This window comes from Corvus cornix, chromosome 5, assembly GCF_000738735.6.
Source record: "Corvus cornix cornix isolate S_Up_H32 chromosome 5, ASM73873v5, whole genome shotgun sequence".
Classification (NCBI taxonomy): domain Eukaryota; kingdom Metazoa; phylum Chordata; class Aves; order Passeriformes; family Corvidae; genus Corvus; species Corvus cornix.
In genome coordinates, this window is record NC_046335.1 from 54,646,852 (window position 1) to 54,671,178 (window position 24,327).

The following is a 24,327-nucleotide window of genomic DNA, read 5'->3' on the forward strand; positions in this document are numbered from 1 at the left end:
TACCAGCCATGTCCTATCTGTGTCTCAAATATCCCCGGGGGTGGGTGGCCCCCCCCTGCCAGCAGCTGTCACCCACTTTCTGCCACCGGTGCTGGTGAAGCCCCTGAGTGGCACAGGGGTCGGGTTGGGGGTGAGCAGCAGCTCCTTACCTGGGGGCATCCAAGGACTGGGGGGAAACCCCTGAGGACTTGGGCTGAGGTTTCAGCTGGGCAGAGGGACCTGGGTGGGGACACAGCAATGTAAATAGCCACTGGCACAGCTCGGCACGGCTCAGCATGGGGGTCCTGGAGCGGGCAGCTGCCAGGTGCCCCCCCAACACCTGGGTGGGGCGAGGCTAAATCCCTCTGAGCAGCTTATCCCACAGCTCTGAGCCGCAAATCCCCACGTGCCGCAGGGCTGGCGAGCCACTGTGGCCGCACCAATGCTCACTGTCCCGCTGTCCCCCAGGGGTCCCTCGCCGGTAGCCGACGGCCACTGGGCCGGGGCACACCGGGACCATGACCTCGGCCAACGACTACGAGCAGCTGGAGCTGCAGCAGCAGTACAGCCGCATCAATGTCCGCTGGGATGCGTCCGACGATGAGCTGGACAACGACAACAGCTCCGCACGGCTCTTTGAGCGCTCCCGCATCAAAGCCCTGGCAGGTGGGTGGCAGGTCCCCTCGGTCCCACCTGGGTTGTCCCCGCTGTCAGTGACCCTGTTCCTACTGTCCCTGCAGACGAGCGGGAGGCCGTGCAGAAGAAAACCTTCACCAAGTGGGTGAACTCGCACCTGGCTCGTGTCACCTGCCGCATCTCAGACCTCTACATGGACCTCCGGGACGGGCGGGTGCTCATCAAGCTGCTGGAAGTGCTGTCAGGAGAGCTTTTGGTAGGAATCCCATCCAGCTGGAGACCCTGGGACCTGTGGCCTGCCACACCACACCACACCATCTCTCTTGGTGTTGGCCAAGGGTTGTGGTGGCAGCATGGGCATGGGGGTGTCCCTGGGCAGGGCTTGGGGTACCTGGTGTGGAGGGGAGGGTGCTGAGTGCTGTCATGCCCCAGCCCAAGCCTACCAAGGGCCGGATGCGGATCCACTGCCTGGAGAACGTGGACAAGGCGCTGCAGTTCCTGAAGGAGCAGCGGGTGCACCTGGAGAACATGGGCTCCCACGATATTGTGGATGGCAACCACCGTCTTGTCCTCGGCCTCATCTGGACCATCATCCTCCGCTTCCAGGTGAGGACAGGTGGTTTGGGGCATCCCTCCACTCCACACCTCATTCCCAAGTGGGAGCCATCCTCCATGGAACTGCTTTTCCAATCCTAGAATGTCCTTTTGCCCCCAGATCCAGGACATCATCGTGGAGACACAGGAGGGCCGGGAGACACGCTCTGCCAGGGATGCACTGCTGCTTTGGTGCCAGATGAAGACAGCAGGGTAGGTGGTGGGACCCCCATGCCACCACATCAGGGTCCAGGAGTATCCAGAGGGTGACAGTGACACCCTGTCCCCATCACAGGTACCCCCATGTGAATGTCACCAACTTCACCTCGAGCTGGAAGGATGGGCTGGCCTTCAATGCCCTAATCCACAAGCACAGGTAGGTGGCACGGCAGCAGGCCCCAGGGTGTCAGTGGCACTGAGAGATGTCCCACAGGTGTGTCACCCCTGTCCCATGCCCTCTGTCCCTAGGCCTGAGCTGGTTGACTTCCAAAACCTGACCAAATCCAATGCCCGGCACAACCTAGAGCATGCGTTCAGTGTGGCAGAGCGGCACCTGGGCATCACCCCTCTCCTCGACCCCGAAGGTGAGACAGTTGCTGCCAATCCTCCTGCCTCAGTTTCCCCTGGGACATTCCCGGGCTCCATGGAGCACAGAGAGGTTCCCAATACATGGAAGGAGGGCATGGGTGGTCACAGGAGGGACCTCATGAGGCCATGGTGGCCTGTGGGGTGGGTTGAGGTTGGGTCAGGAGTGACACCTCTCGCTCACACTGGGCAGATGTGTTCACGGAGAACCCTGATGAGAAGTCCATCATCACCTACGTGGTGGCCTTCTACCACTACTTCTCCAAGATGAAGGTGCTGGAGGTGGAGGGAAGGCGCCTGGGCAAGGTAGGGAATGGTGTTGAGGCGGTCAGGGGTGTTCTCTTGGGGTGCCAGCCTCTTACGCTCACCCCTGGTCCTGCTGCAGGTCATCGAGCACGCCAAGGAGACAGAGCGGATGATCGAGGGCTATGGGGGGCTGGCATCTGACCTGCTCACCTGGATTGAGCAGACCATTGCCTCCCTCAACAGCCGCAGCTTCGCCAACTCGCTGGCTGGGGTACAGCACCAGCTGCAAGCCTTCAGCACGTACCGCACCGTGGAGAAGCCCCCCAAGTAAGAGCCCCTTGCTCCCCGTGCCTGCCTGGTGGTGTGGGGCACCCAAGGGTGCCCAACGCTGAGCTCTCTCTGGGGCAGGTTTCAGGAGAAGGGCAACCTGGAGGTGCTGCTCTTCACCATCCAGTCACGGATGAGGGCCAACAACCAGCGTGTCTACACCCCACATGAGGGCCGCCTGGTCTCCGACATCAACCGGGTACGGGCTCCATCTGCTGCAGTAGCTGGGGGCTGTCTCCTGCAGTGAAGTCAGGTCCATCTCCTGGGGGAAATTTAATTCCTCTCCTGAGGCAGACTGGGTCCATCCGAGAACAGTTCAGGTCCTTGGGCAGGCTGGGATGGGTCCTGGGCCAGGCTGAGTCCATCTCCTGAGGCAGTTCAGGTCCATTCCAGGACACACTGAATCCATCCTGGGCAGGACTGATCCATCCCATAGCAGGTTGTCTTCCACCACCTGGGGGTCCTGGTGGGGTTCGCCCGCAGAACAAGACATGAGTGGTGGGGGAACGTGGGATACAGGTGCCACCTGTCCACTGCCGCCTTCCCCCAGGCCTGGGAGCAGCTGGAGAAAGCGGAACATGAGCGGGAGCTGGCGCTGCGCAACGAGCTGATCCGTCAGGAGAAGCTGGAGCAGCTGGCGCGGCGCTTCGACCGCAAAGCAGCCATGCGGGAGGCCTGGCTGAGCGAGAACCAGCGCCTGGTGGCCCAGGTGAGGACGGGGACCCCCACCCTGGGGACCCCCACCCTGGGGAGCTCCACCAGAGCCTCACTTCGGGCTCTGTGCCGGGGCAGGACAACTTTGGGCAGGACTTGGCAGCGGTGGAGGCAGCCAAGAAGAAGCATGAGGCCATTGAGACGGACACAGCTGCCTACAGGGAGCGAGTGCAGGCCATCGAGGCGGTGGCCAAGGAGCTGGAGCTGGAGGGCTACCACGACATCCAGCGCATCAACGGGCGCAAGGACAACATCCTGCGGCTCTGGGAGCACCTCCTGGAGCTGCTGGCTGCCCGACGCCAGCGCCTGGAGATGAACCTCACCCTGCAGCACCTCTTCCAGGAGATGCTCCATTGCATTGACTGGATGGATGAGGTCAAGGTGAGCTGTGGGCATTGGGTATCACACGGGTGAAGTGTCTTTGTCCCACCAGGTGTTGGTGGGAGTTCCCTGAGGAGGGAGATAGATGTTGGGGTGCTGGTGCTGAGTTTTGGGTGTCAGTGGGTAATGGCTGAGGGTCTCCTGCAGGTGAAGCTGGCATCTCCCGAATCTGGGAAGCACCTTCTGGAAGCAGAGGAGCTGCTGCAGACCCACCGTCTGCTGGAGGCTGACATGGCTGTACAGGCAGAGAAGACCCGGGCCATCAGCGCTGCTGCCCTCCGCTTTGCCGACGCTGAGGGTAGGTGTGCCGGGACACCCCAGCATCCCTGGTGTGGCAAAGGGAAAGCAGGACACTGGACTGACGACCACTCACCCTGCTCCCTGCCCAGGCTATCGTCCCTGCGACCCCAAAGTCATCCGGGATCGCGTGAGCCATCTGGAGATGTGCCGGCGGGAGCTGCAGGTACTGGCGGCGCGGAGGAGAGCCTTGCTGGAGCAATCCCGCTCCCTCTGGACCTGCCTGTGGGAGCTGGACGAGGCAGAGAGCTGGATCAAGGAGCAGGAGCAGCTCTACTCCTCCCTGGACTTCGGGAAGGACCTGCCGGGCGTGCTGCTGCTCCAGCGCCGGCACGCCGCCTTCGAGGCCGAGCTGCGGAGCCGGGGTGGGCGGCTGGAGCAGGCGCTGGCGGTGGGCGAGGGGCTGGCAGCCGCAGGCCGGGCGGCCGAGCGGCTGCGGGAGCGGGGGGCGGCCGTGCGGGCGCTGTGGGCGCAGCTGGAGGAGCTGGCGGCGTTCCGACGGCGCGGCTTGCGGGAAGCCGAGGGCTTCTTCCAGTTCCAGGCGGAGGTGGAGGAGCTGGCGGAGGGGCTGCAGGATGCCCGCCGGCGGGCGGCCGCCGAGGAGCTGGGCCAGGATGAATCCCGCACCCTCGTCCTGCTGCGGCAGCACCAGGAGCTGCTGGACGAGCTGGCGGCCGCCCGGGAGCAGCTGGACAGGCTGGCGCAGCAGGCCGAGGGCTTCCCGCCGGAGCTGCGCGCCGGCCCCGAGGCGCAGAGCCGGCTGGCGGCCCTGCGGGAGCTGCACGCCGAGGCAGCCGCGCTGGCTGAGCGCCGCGGCCGCCAGCTGCAGGACGCCCTGGACCTCTACACCGTTTTCGGGGAGAGCGACGCCTGCCATCTCTGGATGGGCTCCAAGGAGACCTGGCTGGGAGAGCTGGAGGTGCCGCAGGCGCTGGAGGACCTGGACGTGACGCAGCGCAGGTAGGAAGGAGCCCCCACCGTGGCAGTGCTGCCGTGCCCTGTCCTGAGTTGCTGCTTGTTCTAAACCTGGACATTCCCGCAGGTTGGACGGGCTGGAGCAAGACATGGCCACCGTGGCTTCCCAGATTGCCGCAGTCAACCAGGCAGCCGACGGGCTCCTGGCCAGCGGGCACCCCCGGAGCCCCCAGGTCCGGCAGTGCCGGGAACAGCTCAACGAGAGGTGCGGTGGCGGTGGTGGGTGATGCCAGGGTGAGCGGGTGACGCGGTGACGGTGCGTTCCCCGCCATCCTCCACTGCTGTCCTACAGGTGGGGTCGGTTCCGGGAGCTGGTGTCGGAGCGCCGGCGGGCAGTGGGCTCAGCCCTGCGCCTCCTCAACTACAACCTGGAGTCTGAGGAGACCCAGAAATGGCTGCAAAGCAAAGCCCGGGCAGTGGAGGCCACGGCCGAGCTCGGCCGCGACCTGGCCGGCGTCCTGGCCACCCAGCGCAAGCTCTATGGCATCGAACGGGAGCTGGCGGTGGCCCAGGACCGCCTGGCTGCCCTGCGCTCCCAAGCTGAGCGCCTGGCCGAGGAGAGGCCTGAGGTGGCTGTGGAAGTGGCCCAGAAGCTGGCGGCGGCCACGTCCGCCTGGGATGAGCTGCAGGCGGCCCTGGCAGAGCGAGCAGCGTCCCTAGGGGAAGCTGGGCAGCTCCGGAGTTTCCTGCAGGACCTGGATGACTTCCAGGCGTGGCTCTTTGGCGCTCAGAAAGCCGTGGCGGCCGTTGATGAGGTGCCGGCGTCACTGGGGGAGGCAGAGGAGATGCTGCAGCGGCACGAAGCTGCCTGGCGCGACGCCGAGGAGCATGCAGGAGCCTTCACTGCCTTGGTGGAGGCGGGGGAGCGGGTGCTGGGGGGCCAGAAGGACCCCGAGTACGAGGGGCTGCGGCAGCGCCTGAGCGGCGTGAAGGATGGCTGGGCTGCCCTGGGCAAGATGGCAGAGGCTCGGAAGCGCTTCCTCACCCAGTGCCGCGACTTCCAGGAGTTCCTTCGCGACACCAAGCAGGCAGAGATCCTCCTCACCAAGCAGGTGGGTGCTCAAGTGATGTCCTTTGGGTCTCTTGGCTCACAGGCACCCCAAAAAGGGGTGATTGTGTGCTGATCCCTTGCTGTGTCCCTCAGGAGTACACACTGTCCCACCTGGAGCTGCCCTCCACGCTGGAGGGCTCGGCTGCTGCCCTGCACCGCTTCCAGAACTTCCGTGCCAGTGTGGAGAGCAATGCCAAGAAGGTCCCAGAGGTGGTAGTTGGTGGCACCAAGCTGGTGGCTGAGGAGAACATCTTTGCCGAGAAGATCTCTGAGAAGTGCCAAACTCTCCAGGAGCGGTGAGTCCGGCACAGGGCCAGCGGGTGGGTGGGTAGTGTATGGGCAGCAGGGCTGACGCTGCACATCCATGGTCCCCTGCCAGGCATGGAGCTGTCATGGACAAGGTGGAGGAAGCAGCGGATTTGATGCAGGACAACCACGACCTACAGACCTTCCTGCAGAGCTGTCGGGAGGTAGGAATGCAGCACAGCTTGTGGCACCCCCCAGGGGTCCCTATTGACACTGCTGAGCACTGACACCCTTTCCCTGCAGTTTGATGCCTGGGTGGATGAGAAGATGCTGATGGCTCAGGATGTCTCCTATGGAGAAACCCGTGGTCTCCACAGCAAGTGGCAGAAGCACCAGGCATTCATGGCTGAGCTGGCACCCAACCAGAGCTGGCTGGAGAAGATTGAGGCGGTGGGTGCTGGCACCATGATGGCCAGAGAGGGGGAATGGTGTTGGGGAAGAGTCTGGAGCATGAGGAATTGTTGAGGGAGCTGGGAGGCTCAGCCTGGAGAAAAGGAGGCTCAGGGAGAAACCTTCTCGCTCTCTACAACTCCCTGACAGGAGGGTGCAACCAGGTGGGGGTTGGGCTCTGCTCCCAGGGAACAAGGGAAAGGACAAGAGGAAAAGGCCTCAAGTTGCATCAGGGAAGGTTTGGATTGGATATCAGGGAAAATTTCTTCAGGGAAAGGGTTGTGCAGCCCTGGCACAGACTGCCCATGGCAGTGGTAGAATCCCCATCCCTGGAGGGGTTTAAAAGCTGTGTGGATGTGGCATTTGGGGACATGGGTTAGTGGTGGCCTTGGTAGTGCTGGGGGAATGGTCGGACTCGATGACCTGAGAGGTGTCTTCCAACCTTAACAATTCCATGACTCTGGAACGCTCCCAGCCTGCTGCATGGGTGGGATGCCCCCATGCTGCAGTGACCACCCTCCTCTCTGCTGTTGCTGCAGGAGGGGACGGAGCTGGCCACACGCAAGCCGCAGTACAGCGCGGTGGTGACGCAGCGGCTGGAGGAGCTGCGCCGGCGCTGGGCCCGGGCTGCGCAGCGCTGCCGAGGACAGGGGCCGGCAGCTGTTCGAGGCTGAGCGCTCGGCCCTGTACGCCCGGAGCTATGGGGAGCTGGAGAGCTGGCTGGGGCGGGCGCAGGAGGAGCTGCGCCACGCTGAGAAGGTCAAGGACCTCACCGCCACCAACCTGTTGCTGAAGAGGTTGACGGTGGGTGCTGGCACCTCACTGGGTCCTTTGAAAAGGGGCAGGAGGCCCGATGGGGTTTGTTCCCAAATGGGACTGGGGTTCTCCATCTCGGCTCTGATCCCTAACTCACATGGATTTGTCCCGCCAGAGACTGGAAGAGCAAGTGAGAACGTGGATGAAGGAGCTGGAGGAGCTGGGGTGGCAGGGCACCCCTGGTGCCGGGGATGTGCCAGATGCCACCAGGCAGGAGCAGATGCTACGGCAGCGAGTCCTTGAGCTGCTGGAGCCACTGGAGAGGAAGAGGAAGGAGCTGGAGACTGCCAAGGCCATGTACCAGCTGGGGCGGGATCTGGAGGATGAGACAGTGAGTATCCTCGCTGTGGCGGGGGCCAGGGGGCTGGGGCTACCCATGGGTGCTGTAGGGGGCTCACTGGGTGCTCCTTCCTGCAGCTGTGGGTGCAGGAGCGGCTTTCCCTGGCGAGGTCAACCGATCACGGCACCGACCTCCCAAGCGTGCAGCGCCTGACCAAGAGGAACGAGGTGAGCCTGGGTACTGCAGCAACACCCACCATTCTGGGTGGTCCCTTGGGATCCATCCCATGGGTGACTCTCACTGTGACTTCCCTCCTGCTGGCAGACACTGCAGAAGGAGCTGGCAGGCCATGCCCCCCGCCTGGGTGAGGTGCTCAGCCGGGGAGAGGCAGCGGGGAGCAGTGAGGAGCCAGGCCCGGAGCTGGCGGTACTGGCACAGGAGCTGCGGGAACTGTGGGAGACGCTGCAGGAGGAGGCAGCTGCCCGGCACCAGCGCCTGCAGGAGGCTGGAGAGGCCCAGCAGTACTACCTGGATGCTGATGAGGCTGAGGCCTGGGTTAGCGAGCAGGAGCTTTTCATGGGACCTGAGGAGAAACCAAAGGTGAGGAGCGATTCCATGTGATGCTCCGTGTTTGGCGGGGTCTGTGCTGCACTGGGCCCTGCCTTGCTGGGATGCCCAATGTTGACCCAGGTGGTGCCACGCTGTGCAGTTGAACATCATCCATGTGTGACACACCATCGTGTGTCCTGCTCTTATGTGTCATTCCCCTGCCATTACACACTATTCATCCCATTCCATGCCATGCTCTGCTGAGCTCACCATTTCTCCCTATGGCATCAGATAGAGCCAGGACATTCCTGTAGGGTGGGCACTGGGTCTAGACCCTAGTCCCTGTTCCCTTACCATGCCAGGTGCTGATGGCACCGATGTTTTCCATGCCACAGGATGAGGAGAGCTGCTTGATGATGCTGAAGAGACATGTCCGGCAGCTGCGCTCCATCGAGGACTATGGACAAACCATCAAGGAGCTGGCAGGGAGGGCGCAGCAGCTGCTCTCTGCCGGCCACCCCGAGGGGTAGGTGCCACGCCGTGTGTCCCCTGTCCCTCAGGGCGACCCTGTGCCCTCAGCATTGTGTGGGTGGGTGGTTCGGCTGGAGCTCTGGCACTGTCAGGTGCTCCATTTGGGCAGGGAGGTGGTCGCAGAGGGACGTGGGGAGCACAAAGCGGGTCCTTCACCCCCAAACCCCCCAGATGCCAACACGGGTGGGTTGGGGACATTGTTTCATGGGTGAGAACTGGGTGTCTGTGTGCCGGGGCCGCGCAGGGAGCAGATCATCCGGCTGCAGGGCCAGGTGGACAAGCACTACGCGGGGCTGAAGGAGGCGGCCGAGGAGCGCCGCCGGCGCCTGGAGAACATGTCACACCTCTTCCAGCTGAAGCGGGAGGTGGAAGAGCTGGAGCAGTGGATTGCCGAGCGTGATGTGGTCGCCTCCTCCCCGGAGATGGGGCAAGACCTGGACCATGTCATGGTGAGGATGATGGGATGGTTGTGGCAGTGACAGCGGGTGGCTTGAGGGAGGCGACTTGACTCTTCTCTTCCCTCCATGCAGCTCCTGCGGGAGAAGTTTCGGGAGTTTGCACGAGAGACAGGCAGTGTGGGGCAGGAGCGCGTGGACCGGGTGAACCTGACCATTGAGGACCTCATCGATGCGGGGCACATCGAGGCGGCCACCATAGCTGAGTGGAAGGATGGGCTGAATGAGAGCTGGGCCGACCTCCTGGAGCTGATCGACACCCGCATGCAGCTCCTCGCTGCCTCCCACGACCTCCACAAGTACTTCTATGACGGCGGAGAGCTGCTGGCCCTCATCGCTGCTCGGCGCAAGGAGCTGCCCCAGGATCTGGGAGAAGATGCCGGCACAGTGGAAGCTTTCCACCGGATGCACAGCGCCTTCGAGAGGGACCTCCAGCTGCTGGAGGCACAGGTGAGGCTCCAGCCTGGCGTGGATGCCAGCACTCAGCATTCCCCATGGTCTTGTGGAAGGTGTCCCTACTCGTGGTGGGACACTGGGCTCAATGGCCTTTGAAGTCCCTCCCAGCCCAAGCCTTTCTGTGATTCTCCATGCAGGTGCAGCAGTTTCGGGAGACAGCAGCACGCCTGCAGACTGCCTATGCCGGGGAGAAGGCAGCTGGAATCCAGAAGCAGGAGCAGGAGGTGTCCCGAGCGCTGCAGGAGCTGCTGGAAGCGTGCAGTGGGCGCCGGGCACGGCTGGTGGACACGGCTGACAAACACCGCTTCTTCAGCATGGCACGGGATCTGCTCTCCTGGATGGAGAGCACCGTCCGGCAGATTGAGACACAGGAGAAACCCAGGTATGGATGCACCCAGCGGGCACCTGGGATGGGACATGGAACAGATGGCTCCACTGACACTGGTGCCTGTGTCCCCAGGGATGTCTCCTCGGTGGAGCTGCTGATGAGATATCACCAGGGAATTAAGGCTGAGGTGGATGCTCGGGGCAAGAACTTCACCACCTGCATTGAGCTGGGCAAGAAGCTGCTGCAGCGCAAGCACCAGGACTCACCAGAGGTGAGGGAATCAGGGATAGGGGGTGGTGGGGGCGATGCCATCTGGGCCACCCCCTGACAGCAGCCCCTTGCAGATCAAGGCGAAGCTGGTGGAGTTGGTGGACAAGAGGAAAGCCATGATGGAGACATGGGAGCAGCGCTGGGAGCGGCTGCGGCTGCGTGAGTCTGCCAGGGATGCTGGGGAGGAGCGTGGTGGTGCCAGGTGTGGTGGAATGGGTGGTCCAGGGGCTGAGCACTGCCTGTCCCTCCCACAGTGCTGGAGGTGTGCCAGTTCTCCCGTGACGCCTCGGTGGCCGAGTCATGGCTCATGGCTCAGGAGCCCTACCTGGCCAGCAGTGACTACGGGCAGACGGTGGATGCAGTGGAGAAGCTGCTGAAGCGGCACGAGGCTTTTGAGAAGTCCTCAGCCACCTGGGAGGAGCGCATTGCTGCCCTCAGGAAGCTGACAACGGTGAGGAAGGCTTGGGATGAGGCCTCTGCTGCCCTGCCTCAGTGTCCCCCCCATCCCTTAACACCTTCACCCCTTCCCCGGCAGCTGGAGCTCCTGGGCGGGCGGTCCCTGCGTGAGGGGCTGGTGCGGGATGGGACGACGCGCTCCGAGGCTCCCGACTACTGCCTGGATCTGGATGGGGAGCTGGAGGCCGGGTAAGGGATGCCACCACCGTTCCATGTGACCAAGGACACAGTTTTCACATCCCTCTTCTCAAACCATTAAGGATGTTTTTTAGCATTAAGGGGCTTTTTAGCAATTTACCTTTTCCAAGCAATAAACTGATGCTGATAAAGAGGAGAGATGAAGGTCAAGCCTCACTCTGACAGGGCTTTCATCCCTCAGGAGTACAGGAGAGCAGCAGCCAGCCCAACCCCTGTGGGATCATGTCTGGGATGGGGATGATGACTGACTGTCTCCCTGTGCAGGTCTGAGGAAGAGGAGGAGGAGAAGAAGGATGTGAGCACACAGGACACTTCGCTGCCCACTACGGATGGACCAGAGCCGGTCAGTTCTTGAGTTTAGCTTTTACCTTCCCCGACAGCCAAAAAAGTGTCCCTGCATGTCCGTGCATGCCCCCGTGACCGTGACCTCATTGTGCTGACAGATCCCTGCATGCCCAACCCTCACCTTGTCCTTGTCTTGTGTTGAATAAATGCTGAATTACCCCAAAAAGGCTGGGCGGGCAGAGGGGTGCTGCAGGTCCCCTTTGCCCCAACTCCTGGGGTGACATGGGGGGTGGCACCCATGGTGTATGCGTGTGTCTGGGATCAGTGCAGCGGCCAGAGTTGGAGCGTCTGCCCTGGGGCCACCATGTCACCCCAAGGGACATCACTGCTGTATGGGACATCAGCACCCTTCGGGGCATCGTCACCCTGCAGGGCACTATCACCCTGTGGGACATCATCGGCACCCTGTGGGGAATTTTCACCCTGTGGAGCATCATCACCCCAAGAGACACAGTCACCGTATGGGGCGTTACACCCTGCAGCATTGTCAGCCTGCAAGGCAACGTCGCCCACAGGGCATTGTCACCGTGTGCCAGCCCCTGTGCTGGCTGCCAGCTCTCTGCTCCTCCCACCTGCTCTGCCTGCGCGGGGACACGATGGCTCGCTGTGACTCTGCCTGCTTAGGGACAGGAACCCCTTCTCCCTCTTCTGCCTCTTCTGCCTGCCTGGGGACACGGGCATCTCCTGGCTCCTCAGGGACAGGATCCTTGAGTGCCTACATGGGAACAAGCTCATTTGTGCCTGATCAGGTACATGGGGATCTTCTGGCTACTCAGGGACAGTGTGTCCTTCTGCCTGCTTGGGGACATGGCCACTTTCATCAGCTTGGGGACAGCAGCCCTCTCTGCTTACTGCCAGCCTGCTCAGGGACATGGGCATCCTCTGGCTCCTTGGGGACAGGAACCCCTTCTGCCTCTTCTGCCTGCCTGGGGACATGGGCATCTCCCGGCTTCTTGGGGACAAGATCATTTCTGCCAGCACAGGGACATGGGCATCTTCTGACTACTCAGGAACAGGACCCTCTCTGGCTACTTGGGGACATGGCCACTTTCAACTGCTTGGGGACAGGAGTGCTCTCAGCTTACTGCCAGCCTGCTTGGGAACACGGGCATCCTCTGGATCCCTGGGGACCAGATCACTTTCCCCTGCCTGGGGACAGGATCCTTGAGAACCTACCTGGGGACAAGAGCATTTCTGCCAGCTCAGGGACATGGGCATCTCCTTGGGGACAGGGGATGCTTTCTTGGGGATATGGGAATCTTCTGGCTCCTTGGGGACAGGATGCTCTTTGCCTGCTCAGGAACACTGACACTTTCGCCTCTTTGGGGACAGGAGTCCCCTCTACCTGGGACATCTCCTGCCTCCCTGGGAAGATCACATTTGCCTGCCTGGGGACAAGACCCCTGACTACACACCTGGCGACAAGATCACTTCTGCCTGCTTGGGGACATGGGCATCTCCTGGCTCCTTGGGGACAGGGGCCCTGGCCAAGCCCCTCCTCTGGCACCCAGCTGGATGGGTGTCCCCTTTGTCGGGCACCACATTCCTCAACCGGACCTCCCCAAGTCCCCTGGGCTGGCGACAACACTGAGGTGGCTCCCAGGACTGCTCATCTAGCTTGGTTCAACCTCATCACCCCAAATCTGAGGAGACACTGGCACCGAGACTGGCGGGTGCCAGGGCTGGCTGGTGTCCCAGCCACTCACTGGGGTCCTCCCAGTAGCCACCAGTTTTTGTGTACTGGAGCTGGTGGCTTCACTGGCACTGTGCTGAGGGTCCCAGCTGATTCCTGGGGTCTTCCCAGTACCTACCTGTTCTCAAATACTGGAGCTGGGGGGGGGTCACTGGCACAAGATCTGGGGGTCCAAGGGCTAGACCATGTCCCAGCCGCTCACTGGGGTCCCCCAGTAGCCACCAATTCCTGCACATTGGAGCTGGACAGGTTGACACACACACACGTTGACACTGCACTGAGTCCAAGGGCTGGACCATGTCCCAGATGCTCACTGGGGTCTTCCCAATAACCATCAGTTCCCACACACTGGATCTGGCGGGGTCACTGGCACTGCACAGAGGGTCCCAGGGGGCTGGGCTCACTGCAGGATTGCAGACACTCACTGTGAGATCACATCTGGCATGGGGATGCTGTGCGGTCCTCTCAGCAGTCACCAGCTCCCACATACTGGAACTGATGGGGTCATTGGCACCCAGCCACTCAGTAGGGTCCTCCCAATAGCCACCAGTTCCCACATACCGGAGCTGGTGAGGTCACTGGTATGGAGACCTGGGGGTGACCCACCCCCAGGCCACCAGACTGAGGTCCATGGCCCACTGGTGACAGCAACCCATGTGCCCAGTGCCACCATGGGAGGGGACAACAACTTGCCATGGGTCCATCAGTGGCAGTGGGTGGGCGACACCATGGCGTAACCACGCCATTGCCTCGCGACAGCTGGTGCCAAGGACAGGTGATGAGGAGCCGGTGTCACCAACCCCACGGCCACCACGGGAGGAGCCAGAGGAGCCGGCCACGCTGCCTGCCCGTGTCAGCAGTATCCAGCTGGAGGGCTACCTCGGCCGCAAACACGACCTAGAGGCGGCCACCAAGCGTGCATCCAACCGGTAGGCACGGCGGCGGCGGCGGCAAGCGCGGTGTCCCTGGTGGGGCGGTGTCCCCAGGGTGACACAGTGCTGGCGCAGGTCGTGGAGCACGCGGTACTGCGTCCTGCGGGGTGGCCAGCTCGCCTTCTTCAAGGACGCCAAGAGCCGCGCGCTGGGGCTGCCGTGCCAGGGTGAGGAGCCCCTGGGGCTGTGGGATGCCCGCTGCGAGGTGCCCGCGGGCTACAAGAAGAAGAAACACGTCTTCAAGCTCAGGTGAGGGTGCAGCACCGTACGGGGTGGCATGGTGGGCAGGCGTGGCACTGGTGTCTGTGCTCTGTCCCTAGGCTCAGCAACGGCAGTGAGTGGCTGTTCCATGGCAAGGATGAGGTGAGGGGTGGCCTGGGGGGACATGGGGTGGCTGGTGGAGCCCAGCAGGCACAGGGTGGCTGGGGGATGTGGTGGTGGTCAGCAGTGCCCAAGGGGGCATGGGATGGCCAGTGGTGCCCATGGGACACAGGGGTGGTCAGAGAGGTCCAGAGGGACAAAGCATGGCTGGTTGTTCCCAGGGGTACACCAGTGGTGCCCAGGGGTTCATGGGGTGGCTGTAGATGTCCGGGGAATGTGGTGGTGGCCAGCAGTGACCAGAGGTACACAGGGATGGCCAGGGGACGTGGTCAGCAGTGGCCAGCAAGGCTCAGAGGGGCAGGGGATAGCCAGGGGTGCCGTAAGGACACGGTGAAGTGCCCAAGGGGACATCTTCCCCCAGTGCCTGGGGAAGACCTGGAGCAACTGGCATCACCCAGGGGGCCCTGAGGGTGGCTGGGATGCTGCTGAGGGGCATGGGGAACCCCCCCTGACCATCCCCCCATGCCCACAGGAGGAGCTGCAGGCCTGGCTGCAGGGGCTGAGCACGGCCATCATGGAGTGTCGGGGCAGCCGTGGGAAGGCACAGAGCCTTCCCCTCCCCCTGCCCATACCCCCGGCCCCCCTGAAGCCCCCCTGCCCCGCAAGGACAAGGAGAAACGCTTCAGCTTCTTCCCAAAAAAGAAATAACCCCCCTGGATTGCGGGAGGGGGGGGGAATGACACCCCACGTCACGCCAGCGGGGCCACACATGCGTGAGGACACGCGTGTGCGGTGCCTGTACAGGTGCCACTGGGTCTGGGGGGGCACGCGGGGGTCACGCGTGGGCAGGAGCCCCCCAGCCCCCCTGCCACGAGCACACGTGTCCGTGTGCACAGGTGTATATATATATATTTGTATTTATATATATACATACATTTACACGCTTCAGGCACACCCCTGCGCGGAGGCGGCCGCAGGTGCCCCCCAGGCGTGTGCCCCCCGTGCCCACACGTGTCCCTGCACGCACACGTCTGCACACGTGTGTCCCCGCATGCAGGTGCACCCCCGGCCCCCTCTGCACGCACGGCACAGGTGTGCGCCCCACAGGTGTGCATGGACCCCCCAGCACCCGCACGGGGGGTGCCTGGGTGCCCCCAAAGCCATAACCCCCCCCCAAAGCGTGTGGGTGCAGAGGGGGGACCCCCCAGCCCCCGCGGGCACCAACCAAAGAGTGTCAGCCCATGGGGGCCCCTCTCCGGCACCCACCCCGTGCCCCCCCCCCCAGCCGGGGTGGGGGGGCCCCCCGCATCCTGCACACGGGCTGAGACACCCTGGGGGGGGTGGGGGTGGGCAACCAGAGAGGAACTTTGGGTTCAGTTTGGGGTTTTTTTTCTAATAAAGATGTGAAAGCGAGCGGGGTGCGGTGCTGAGTGCCTGCAGGGCGTGGGGGCCTCTGGTGCTTGTAGTGGGAAGTTCTTGGGGTGCCCCATGTCCTCTGGCCAGAGAGAACAGGAGGTGTCCTTTGTCCAGAGCAGGTTGGGAGTCCCCAGGGTGCTCTTTCTGACAGATGGGTTGCGGGAGTCCATGGGGAGCCCCTTCTCCTGGACAACCTGGGTGTCCATGGGGTGCTCCTTCTTCCAGGAGGGCTGGGGGTCCATGGGAGTGCCCCTTCTCCTGGGCAGACTGGAGGTTCCCACAAGGCTCCTTCTTCCAAAGCAGGGGGGCCATGAGGGCCCCTTTTTCCAGGTAAGTTGGATGTCCATGCGGTGCCCCTTCTCCCAGGGTGACCCTTCTCCATGGTGTGACCCTTCTCCCAGGAGGGTTGGGGGTCAACGGGGTGCTCCTCTTCCTGAGGGTCCGTGGGTGGTCCTTCCAGTGAGGGTCCACAGGGCACCTCTTCTGCCCGTCCCTGCCCCTAGCTGGCAGCATCGAGGGTCTGAAACTTCTGCCGCAGGTCCCTGACGAGGCCATGGCGCGGCGGCTCGGGGGTGCCGGGGGGCTCGGGGCAGCGCCGCCGGTACTCCTCGGACGCCTGGTAGGCTTTGCAGCGCTCCACCACCGCCTTCAGGCAGATCTTCTCCCGCGTGGTGGGCGAGCGGATCTGCACGTAGGCCGGGGGCTCCGGCAGCCGCTCCAGCACCAGCACCCGCTGCCCGTGGCCCAGGGGGGCTTCGGCCGCCACCCACAGCGCCCCGTCACTGCTGTACCGCGCTGGCGCCGGGCTCGGGCTGTCGGAGCCCCCGTTGGCCTCGGCGCTGCGGCTCCGGCCGCCGCCCCGCTCCTTCCCGGCCGGGCGCCCACCGCGGCCGGGACCCTCGGGCGCCGAGCGGCTGCGGCTCACCGGCGGCGGCCGCGGGGCCCCGAAACGGGCACAGAGCTCCCGCACGTCGGGCCAGGCGAAGGGTTCGGCGCCCACGGGGCTCGAGGGGCTGCGGGAGGAACGCGGGGACGGGGACGCCACCAGGCCCCCGTCCCGCGGCACAACCAGCGAAGGGGTGCTGGGCGGGGGGTCCCCGTCCTCCTGCGGCGGCAGCGGGGGGCGGCGGGCGCCGGCACGGCGGCTCTTGATGCGGAGGCTGTACTGCCGTGCCAGCTGGTACACCTTGGTGCCCAGGTGAGGGGGCGTCAGCAGCAGCTGCGGGGGTGGCCCCGGGGGTGACGCCGCGGTGCCCACATCATCCTCCTCCAGGATGAGCAGTGGCTCGGGGGGCTGCGCCCCATTCTCCTGGCACGTCTCTGGTGCCTCGGGCTGGGCAGGGGGCTTAGGGCTCTCGGGGGGCCGCGCCCCATTCTCCTGGCACGTCTCTGGTGCCTCGGGCTGGGCAGGGGGCTCAGGGCTCTCGGGGGGCCGCGGGAGCCCATTGAGGCGGCACACGGAGCTCCGCACCAGCCCCTTGGGGATGAAGGAGAGGCTCTCGCGGCGGCGCACCCCGAAACCGGCGTCATGGTGCTCGGCATGGCCGTAGTAGCTCTTGATCTTGTCGAGGAGCAGGCGGTCCCGGTTGGAGAGCAGCGATTCCCGGCGGGCTCTGGTGAAGGGCTCAGGCGAGGGGATGGCGCTGCGGGGCCCCCCAGGCTCCCCGGATTCTACTGGGGGGCCCCCGTCCAGGCTGAGGGTGCTGCCGCCGTGGCTGGGGGTGCGTCCCAGGGGCCCCTCCAGCGCCAGGCTGCTCCTTCGGGACAAGCTGCTGCCGCCACCAAACCGCTCAGCGATGACGCTGGCCTGGTCCAGCACTGAGGGTGGCAGGATGCTGGCTGCTCCTTCTCCCTCCTCCTCCTCCTCCTCCTCCTCCTCCTCTTCGCTGCTCAGCACCTGCAAATCCTCTGCAGCACGCTCTGGTTCTCCATCCCCACTGGGTAGTGCCAGGGTCCCCACCAGGGACGGGGATTTGGGAGCCCCCAGGACCTTGGGGTGCTCCCCAGCGCTGCTGTTAGGGGGCTGGGTGCTGGGTCCCTGGGCACCTCCGGGTGAGGGCCGGGGGGTTGCACTGACCTTCTCACAGCTCCCCGGCCCCCAGCTGCTTGGCCGCTTGGGTGCCTCCAGCACCCATGGGTGTCCCCCAGCCTGGGCAAGAGCAAATATGGGGTGTCATGAGCTGCGGGGGCACCCAGGTGCTCTGAGCACAATAAATCCCAGCCAAGCCATGGGGCCCTGGGAGGTGCCGTGGGAGCAACATGGGATGCCCTGGACTGGTGTGGGATGTCCTGGTAGTGATGTGGGGTACCCCAGGAGTTATGTGGGAGTGCCCCAGAAGCGATTTGGGGTGCTCTGCATGCCCTCCCTGGGGTTTGAAGGGCTGGTGTGGGTACCTGCTCCTCCTGGGGCTCCAACAGCAGATCCCCGGCCCCTGGCAGCTCCTCCTGGCACTCCTTGCCCAAAGCCTCCTCTTCCTCCTCCTCTCCCTCTGCCACCATGCCCTCAGCCGCGGCCCAGGCTCTGGGGTGCTGGGGAGGCTCCCCCACTTCCAGGAGCACCCCGTCGCTGCTGGTGTTCTGTGTGGGGGCGAGCGCCGGGCTCAGCGCCCCGTGCCAGGGCTGGAGGCACTGGGCACCCCAACCCACCACACCCAGCCTTACCTTCAGCCCTGCCAGCCGGGATAGAGAAAAGCAGAGATTAGTGGGGGGAGCACCCAGAATTCCCCCCAAGGTCCCCAGCCACCCCTCTGCCTGCCACACCGATGCCATGATGCCAGCTCACCTTGCTTGCCCAAGTGCCATAGGTTGTGCTTGGTGGGCTCTGGGGGGAGGGGAGGTGACACTGGCATCACTCCCGTGTCCCCCATCTCATCAGCACCCCGAGCCCCCTGATCCCGTCCACCGTCCACACCCGACTGCCTGCGCCCTCCATGTCCCTGCAGCCGCTCCAGCAGCGTCTCCGTGTGCCCCTGGTGCTGGAAGGGCTCTGTGGGGACAGGGACAGGGACACCATCAGCACCCAGGTCCACCCTCCCTGCGGGCATTGGTGTCACCCAGCCACAGCTTGGCCCTGGGGAAGGGGTAGTGGTGGGGTGGAGTGGTGGGAACACGTGCAACAGCAGGAACACTGATGACACACGGCTCTCACCAGACTGCCGGCGTTCCTGGAGTGGCTCGGAGGCAGCATCAGCCAGGGGCTGACAGGACCAGCTCTTCTTCAGGCGCTCGGGGCTGCAGCGGGGCAGGCGTGGGGGGTCTGTGGGGACAGGGGGTGACACCAGGGAAAATAGGGGGGACAGAGGAGGGCAGAGAGGGGTAGAGCATCGGTGACACTTACAGAACAGGTCCATCTCCAGGATGGCTTCCTTAGCCTGGGTGGAGGGAGGATGGAGAGAAATGAAGCAAAGGTGGGGTACAGCTCTCCCCCCTCACTGTGCTGGGGTGTCCCTGGTGTCACTGAGGTGCCCACCCCACCACCCTCACCTTTTGGGGGATAGTGGCATGGTGATTCTCCAGGATGAGCCGCTTGATGTGGTGAGTCCACACGCGTTTCTCCTCCACGGTCTTGGCCTAGGGGGCACAGGGAGGGCGGTGGGGTTGGGCAGGGGGGCCCAGGGAGTCCCCAGGGTACCCCCTGCCCCATGCCCCCCTACCTGCAGGCTGTGCTGCTGCTTGCCATGCTTGTAGTGCGCCAGACTGAAGCACAGTGAGTCCCGTGTGCTCTCAATCAGCATCAGCGAGGAGCACTGCCGGAAGAGGCATCAGCATCCCTGGAATTTCCCACCCCAGCACCCACTGGGGTCCCTGGCACCCACCCTGCTCCTCCATCCCTGGCATCCACCGGAGTCCCTGGCACTCCGTGGGCTCCCCACCCCTGTCACCCTCCCAGTCTCCCATCGTTATCCCGCACCGGGATGTGGCTCTTGTAGACGTAGTGGTCGCCACGGCGCTTGGTGATGAGCAGAGCCTTGTCGAAGAGGAAGAGGGCACGGTCATGGCGCACCCGCTGTGCCCGAAATGTGCCCTCCAGCACCAGCTCCCCGTAGGTCGTCAGGTCCGGCCCCTTCCAGCCCAGCAGCAGTGACTGGATTTCCTGCACAGACACGGGGACAGGTGCGTCGGCATCCCTGCCACAGTGCCCATCTCGTGCCACCTGGTGCCACCCACCACCCCCGTGGTGTCCCCCCAGTGCCCACCTGCTGGCGGATGGCGTGCTCATGCTTGCGCTTCATGTCATTGATGTACCAGGCCACGCAGGTCATGGTGTCAATGGCCTCCAGCACCAGCTCGTAGTCATCCCCCGCCTTGTGCTCAAAGTGCCTCGCGATCTCCTGGGCACAGCACGTGGCATCAAGGCACAGAAATGTGCTGTGCCAGGTGCCTGGAGTGCTCTAGGCACACAAGCCGTGTCTCTGTGCCACCCCAGGCACCCAGGTTGTCCCAGATGCCCATGGCTTCTCCCTGTGTCACCCCAGGCTGTGCCGTGTGCCCACACCGTGCTGTGCCAGGTGCCAGGTGCTCACCTGGAGCAGCAGGTGGTACTTGAGGATCCTCTGGACAGGCTTGAGCAGGTAGGCCCCAAGGGGTAGCGCGTGGCGCAGCCGCTCCTGGCATTCCCGCAGGAACCGCGCCTGGACCTTGCTCCTCATGCACTCGGTCAGTGCCGCCACCGAGCTGCGGGCAGGGAGGGGGCTCAGACCCCTGCCCACCCATGTGCCCCCTGCCCACCTCCCTGCTCACCCAGCTGTGCGCCCCACCCACCTGGGGTAGTTGTTGCAGTACTGGGTGTAGATGGCAAATTCCTGGCTCTGCAGGTAAGGGGAACACGGTGAGAGCCTGGTATGACCACATGTTGTCCCTGGTGTCCCCACAGTGCTCCCTGAGCCCTTACCCGGGTGACGAAGCACACAGCCACAGCCACGGGGTCACTGGCACAGCTCTCCAGGTTTTGCAGGAGAGTGCTGGGGGGAAGAGGGGACAGGGTGACCACAGCCCCCCACACACCCACGGGACAGGGTCACACCCCTGTCACCTCCCAGTGGTGCCTGCTCCCCCACCTGCTGAGCTCGTAGATGTCCTCGATGTTCCCGAAGAGCGCGCTGACCTGCTCCGGCCGCAGCACTGGCTCCTCTGCGTCGATGATCTTGCCCAGGTAACCCTGCCGAGCACCCACAGTGGCACCATTTCACCCCCAGATCCCAAGCTGTGCCCAAGGGGTGTCCCCCTGTGTGGCCCCTGGCACCCACCTCCACGATGCTGCGCAGATCACGGGCATAGGTGCGCTCTGACTCCACGATCTCCTGCACCACGCGGTCCAGGTAGCTGGGCTTGGCCCCGGGACCCCCAAAAGCTGCCAGGGGGTGCCCACCACGGGCACCCGGCCACCCCCCCGGGGACGCGTTGTTGTTGGCGTTATGGAGCCCCTCGGCCCACACCTCGGTCCCGGTGCTGGGCGGATCCTCCATGGCACAGCTGGGCTCTGGGCTCAGGGCAGGGCGCTCTGGGCACACGGGCACTGGCATCCCAGCATCCCCTGGCACCGGCGGGGCACAGAGCGGCTCTGGCAGGAGAATGGTGGGTTAGGGGATGCGGAGACCCCCCCAAATGTGGGTGGTGTGTGGCACCAAGGGGGGTCACCCTGATGAAGAGCCCTGATGGCTAAACCCTTTATGCCAAGGGTTGCCAGCATCCCCCAACCCCAAAAATCCCTGGATACAGCACAATGGGGTCTCAGCACAGCCCACCAATGCCGAGATTTGGGAGTTCAGCCCCCCCCTCCTCATCCCAGACCCGGGGACCGTGCTGGGACCAGGTGGGACGAGCGCCTCCGCCCCCACCCACCGGGGCCGTGCGTCACCGCCGCGCCCGCGGGACACCTTCCAGGTGAGCTCAGCGCCGGCTCGCCCTTCCGGACCACCGGTGCCACCGGGATCCTCCCGTGCCACCGAAACCGCTCAGTGCCACAAACACGGTTGGGACACCCAGAAAACAGCGGCAAGTGGCAAAGCGTGTGGGAGTGTCGAGGCCACTGAGCCCGGTCACCGCGGCGGGTGGCCCTGGGGACAGTGACCTTGAGCTGGGCCACGTGCTGCGCCGGCGGCGTGGCCGCCTGAGCCCCCCGGCACCCCCGGTGCCGGCACCCAACCGGTCAGGCCGGTTCCCGCCGGCGCTTCCCCACACCCACCGTGCCGCGTGGCCGCCATCCAGCCGCCGCCCTCCCCGGGGCTTCCCGGAGCACGCCAGGAGCCCCCCAAAAAGCCACCGCGGTGCCTCCTAAGTGGGGTCCAGCCCCATGTCCCCAGTGGTGCCACAGCCCGGGACTCCGGGTGCTGGCACATCTGACCCTGCCGTGGGGCACCTCCTGGGCACCCCGGATCTGGGTGATTTGGGGAGCAGCTCCCCCAGCCCCCAAATTCCTCAGCCCTACAGGCATAGGGCACCCGGTCCCAGGGTCACCTCAACCCCTGGGCGGGCACCCAGCCGGTGACACCGGAGACAGCAGACTCCGCCGAGCATCCTTCCCGGCAGCGTCCAACCCCGATCCCACCCTGCTGGGGGGACAAGAGGAGATTCCCAGGTGGCACCCGCCGTTAGGCTCCCCCACCTAACACCCGGGCGGGGATTTGTGGCTACCGCAGCTCGTCCCCGAAGGCCACTCCTGGCCACCCTAATCCGCTCAGAGCACCGGGATTACGGCGCCGGTCCCACGTCACCGGGACCGCGGCCACTCGCCTCGGCCCCTCGGCCACCGTCATCCCGCCCCGGTGATCGGGGGGGTTGATCCTCTTACCCCCCCCCAGTGCCACCTCGGTGGGCACGCGGCCGCCCAGAGCCCTCCGGCTCCCGCCTGCTCCGGGTGGGATTAGCTCTGACCTTCACCGGCCCGACCCTCCCCAACCCCGCCACAGAGGACGGGCGATCCCGCTGGAGTGCCGAACAGGGGGCTCTGGTGGGTCGCCAAAACTCCCCGGTGGGGGAAACTGAGGCAGGGGCCGGGTTTGTTGTGCCGAGCCGCCGGTGCCGGCGGGAGGGAGGTGGGATTTTCTCCCCACCGTGGGATCGCCGGCCCCGCTGCACATTCCAGCGCGGGAGCTGGGGCGCGAGGCACAGCCCACGGCGTTTTCCCAGGATCCCGGCACGGCACGGCATGGCACGCCGGGAGAGGGGCCGCGGCGCGCCAGCCCGCCGGAGCCATATAAGGGCAGGCGGTTCACCATTTCCAGGCATTTTCCAGAATCCCAGCGGCCTTGGGAGCGTGGAGGTCGCCGCCGGCTCCAGCGCAGCTGCCGCGGCCGTCGCTCCCGGCCCCGGCTGGCACCGCCGCTGCCCGGCGGGCACGGGCTGGGCGCCGGCGCTCCCGCCCGCGGGGAGTCGGGGGGCTCGGCACCACGGGGGTCCCCGTGTCACGGCATTCCCGGGACAAGGTGGCACCGACCCGCGGGGCTGACAAAGCCTCTTAGTGCCCGGCGCCCATGGCGTCGCGCCGCCTAATCCCGAAGGAGGGGCGCAGGACACCCCCACCTCCCACTGGGACCCCTGTCCAGGGTCACCCCACATGCCAGAGTCTGTCCTGCACCCCCGGCTCGGCCTGAGAACCACCCCTAGTTTCTCTGGGTGCCTGTCCCGGGGGTCTCCCAGCACCCCCAGGTCCTGCTGTCTCCTGCCCCTCGGGGACCCCAGGATGCACAGCTCCCACCTCGTGAGGACCCCCAGCTCCGGCCCCACTCCGGGCATCCCTGGACCCACGAATCCTGCCTAACCAGGGCCCGTGGATCCTGCTCCACTGGGATGCAACGGCTCCTGCCCCACCAGGACCCACGGATCCTGCTCCACCGGGACCCACGGATCCTGCCGCGCGGGAATGCAACGGCTCCCGCCCCATCGGGACCCAGGGATCCCACTCCACCGGGGTGAAACGACTCCCACTCCACCGGGACCCTCGGCTCCCGCTTCACCGGGATGCAACGGAGATCCCGCCCCACCGGGAGACCCCCGCTGCCGGGGGCCCTCGGGACCGCCCTCTCCCGCCCGGCGGGGATCCCCGGCTCCCGTCCCGCGGACCCCACGGCCGTGCCCCGTTCCCGCCCGGGCCGGACTCACCGCGCTCCGCTACCGCCGCCGCCCCGTCCCGTCCCGCCCCGTCCCGGCCGTGCCCGCAGGAAGCGGCGGGAGCGCCCCGGGGCGGGGACAGCGGCCGCCCCGCCCGGCTCCGGGAACGGGGACTACCGGGAATGGGAGCGGGACAGGACCGGAGCGAGCCCGGGCGTGACCGCGGGGCACGGTCCGGTACTGTCCCGGTCCCGGTCCGGTCCAGGTGTGGTCCCGGTACAGTCTTGGGACGGTCCTGACACGGTCCCGACACAGTCCAGGTATGGTCCAGGTGCTGTCCTAGTACGGTCCTGGCATGGTCTGTACTGCTCTGTTTTGTACTGTTCCGGTACAGAACTAGGCGTGCTTCTGGCATGATCCCGGTACTGTCCACGCACACTCCCGAGACGGTCCCGGGACTGTCCTGATCCTGTCCCGGGGTGCACCGAGCATGACGGAGGGGAGCCGGTACCCAGCGGGTCACCCGTTGGGTTCCTTCCCAGGGGACACGGGCACCCGAAGGGATCTCAGCCCCAGCCATGGACACCCCCATTCCTGCCCGAGGGGACATAGACACCCAGTGCCACCAGCTACGGTGGGTGTGGGGCACCCCTCGGTGCCAAGGCAGGATGGGTGCCCGCGGGTGGAGGCTGGTCCCAATACCCCTCCATCCCACCTCAGCCCCTTCCATCACTGCTTCACAGCCCTGGCA

General features: G+C 65.0%; 2 protein-coding genes across 3 annotated transcripts; one reads left to right on the forward strand and one right to left on the reverse strand.

Moving 5' to 3' along the window:
* Window positions 1-396: 396 nt before the first annotated feature.
* SPTB (spectrin beta, erythrocytic) lies at window positions 397-14,915 on the forward strand. Its single transcript, XM_039552404.1, is given in 37 exon segments — window positions 397-645; window positions 720-871; window positions 1,048-1,221; window positions 1,331-1,422; window positions 1,505-1,585; window positions 1,678-1,793; window positions 1,988-2,100; window positions 2,180-2,367; window positions 2,449-2,566; window positions 2,918-3,076; window positions 3,160-3,462; window positions 3,610-3,760; window positions 3,852-4,719; window positions 4,802-4,939; window positions 5,027-5,786; window positions 5,879-6,081; window positions 6,165-6,255; window positions 6,335-6,481; window positions 7,021-7,107; window positions 7,109-7,285; window positions 7,413-7,628; window positions 7,715-7,804; window positions 7,902-8,177; window positions 8,522-8,652; window positions 8,902-9,106; window positions 9,188-9,562; window positions 9,706-9,950; window positions 10,029-10,167; window positions 10,241-10,325; window positions 10,421-10,617; window positions 10,702-10,811; window positions 11,085-11,163; window positions 13,618-13,787; window positions 13,866-14,039; window positions 14,111-14,153; window positions 14,644-14,739; window positions 14,742-14,915. Coding segments are annotated over 37 exon segments (6,975 nt in total). The 5' UTR covers window positions 397-497; the 3' UTR covers window positions 14,820-14,915.
* A 568-nt stretch (window positions 14,916-15,483) lies between these two features.
* On the reverse strand, window positions 15,484-23,710 carry PLEKHG3 (pleckstrin homology and RhoGEF domain containing G3). Of its 2 annotated transcripts, XM_039552406.1 has the most exons (17): window positions 23,628-23,710; window positions 20,774-21,087; window positions 20,585-20,685; window positions 20,419-20,488; window positions 20,289-20,335; window positions 20,051-20,201; window positions 19,724-19,858; window positions 19,438-19,620; window positions 19,181-19,273; window positions 19,011-19,097; window positions 18,865-18,898; window positions 18,676-18,783; window positions 18,439-18,513; window positions 18,310-18,348; window positions 18,189-18,196; window positions 17,922-18,104; window positions 15,484-17,676 (listed from the first exon to the last, which is right to left on the reverse strand). In XM_039552406.1, exons 2-17 carry the CDS (start codon window positions 21,047-21,049, stop codon window positions 16,027-16,029), a joined length of 3,240 nt encoding a protein of 1,079 aa, XP_039408340.1. In that variant the 5' UTR covers window positions 21,050-21,087; window positions 23,628-23,710; the 3' UTR covers window positions 15,484-16,026. The 2 variants fall into 2 exon arrangements, with proteins under 2 accessions (XP_039408340.1, XP_039408339.1); XM_039552405.1 differs by having other exon boundaries at window positions 18,310-18,513.
* Window positions 23,711-24,327: the final 617 nt, after the last annotated feature.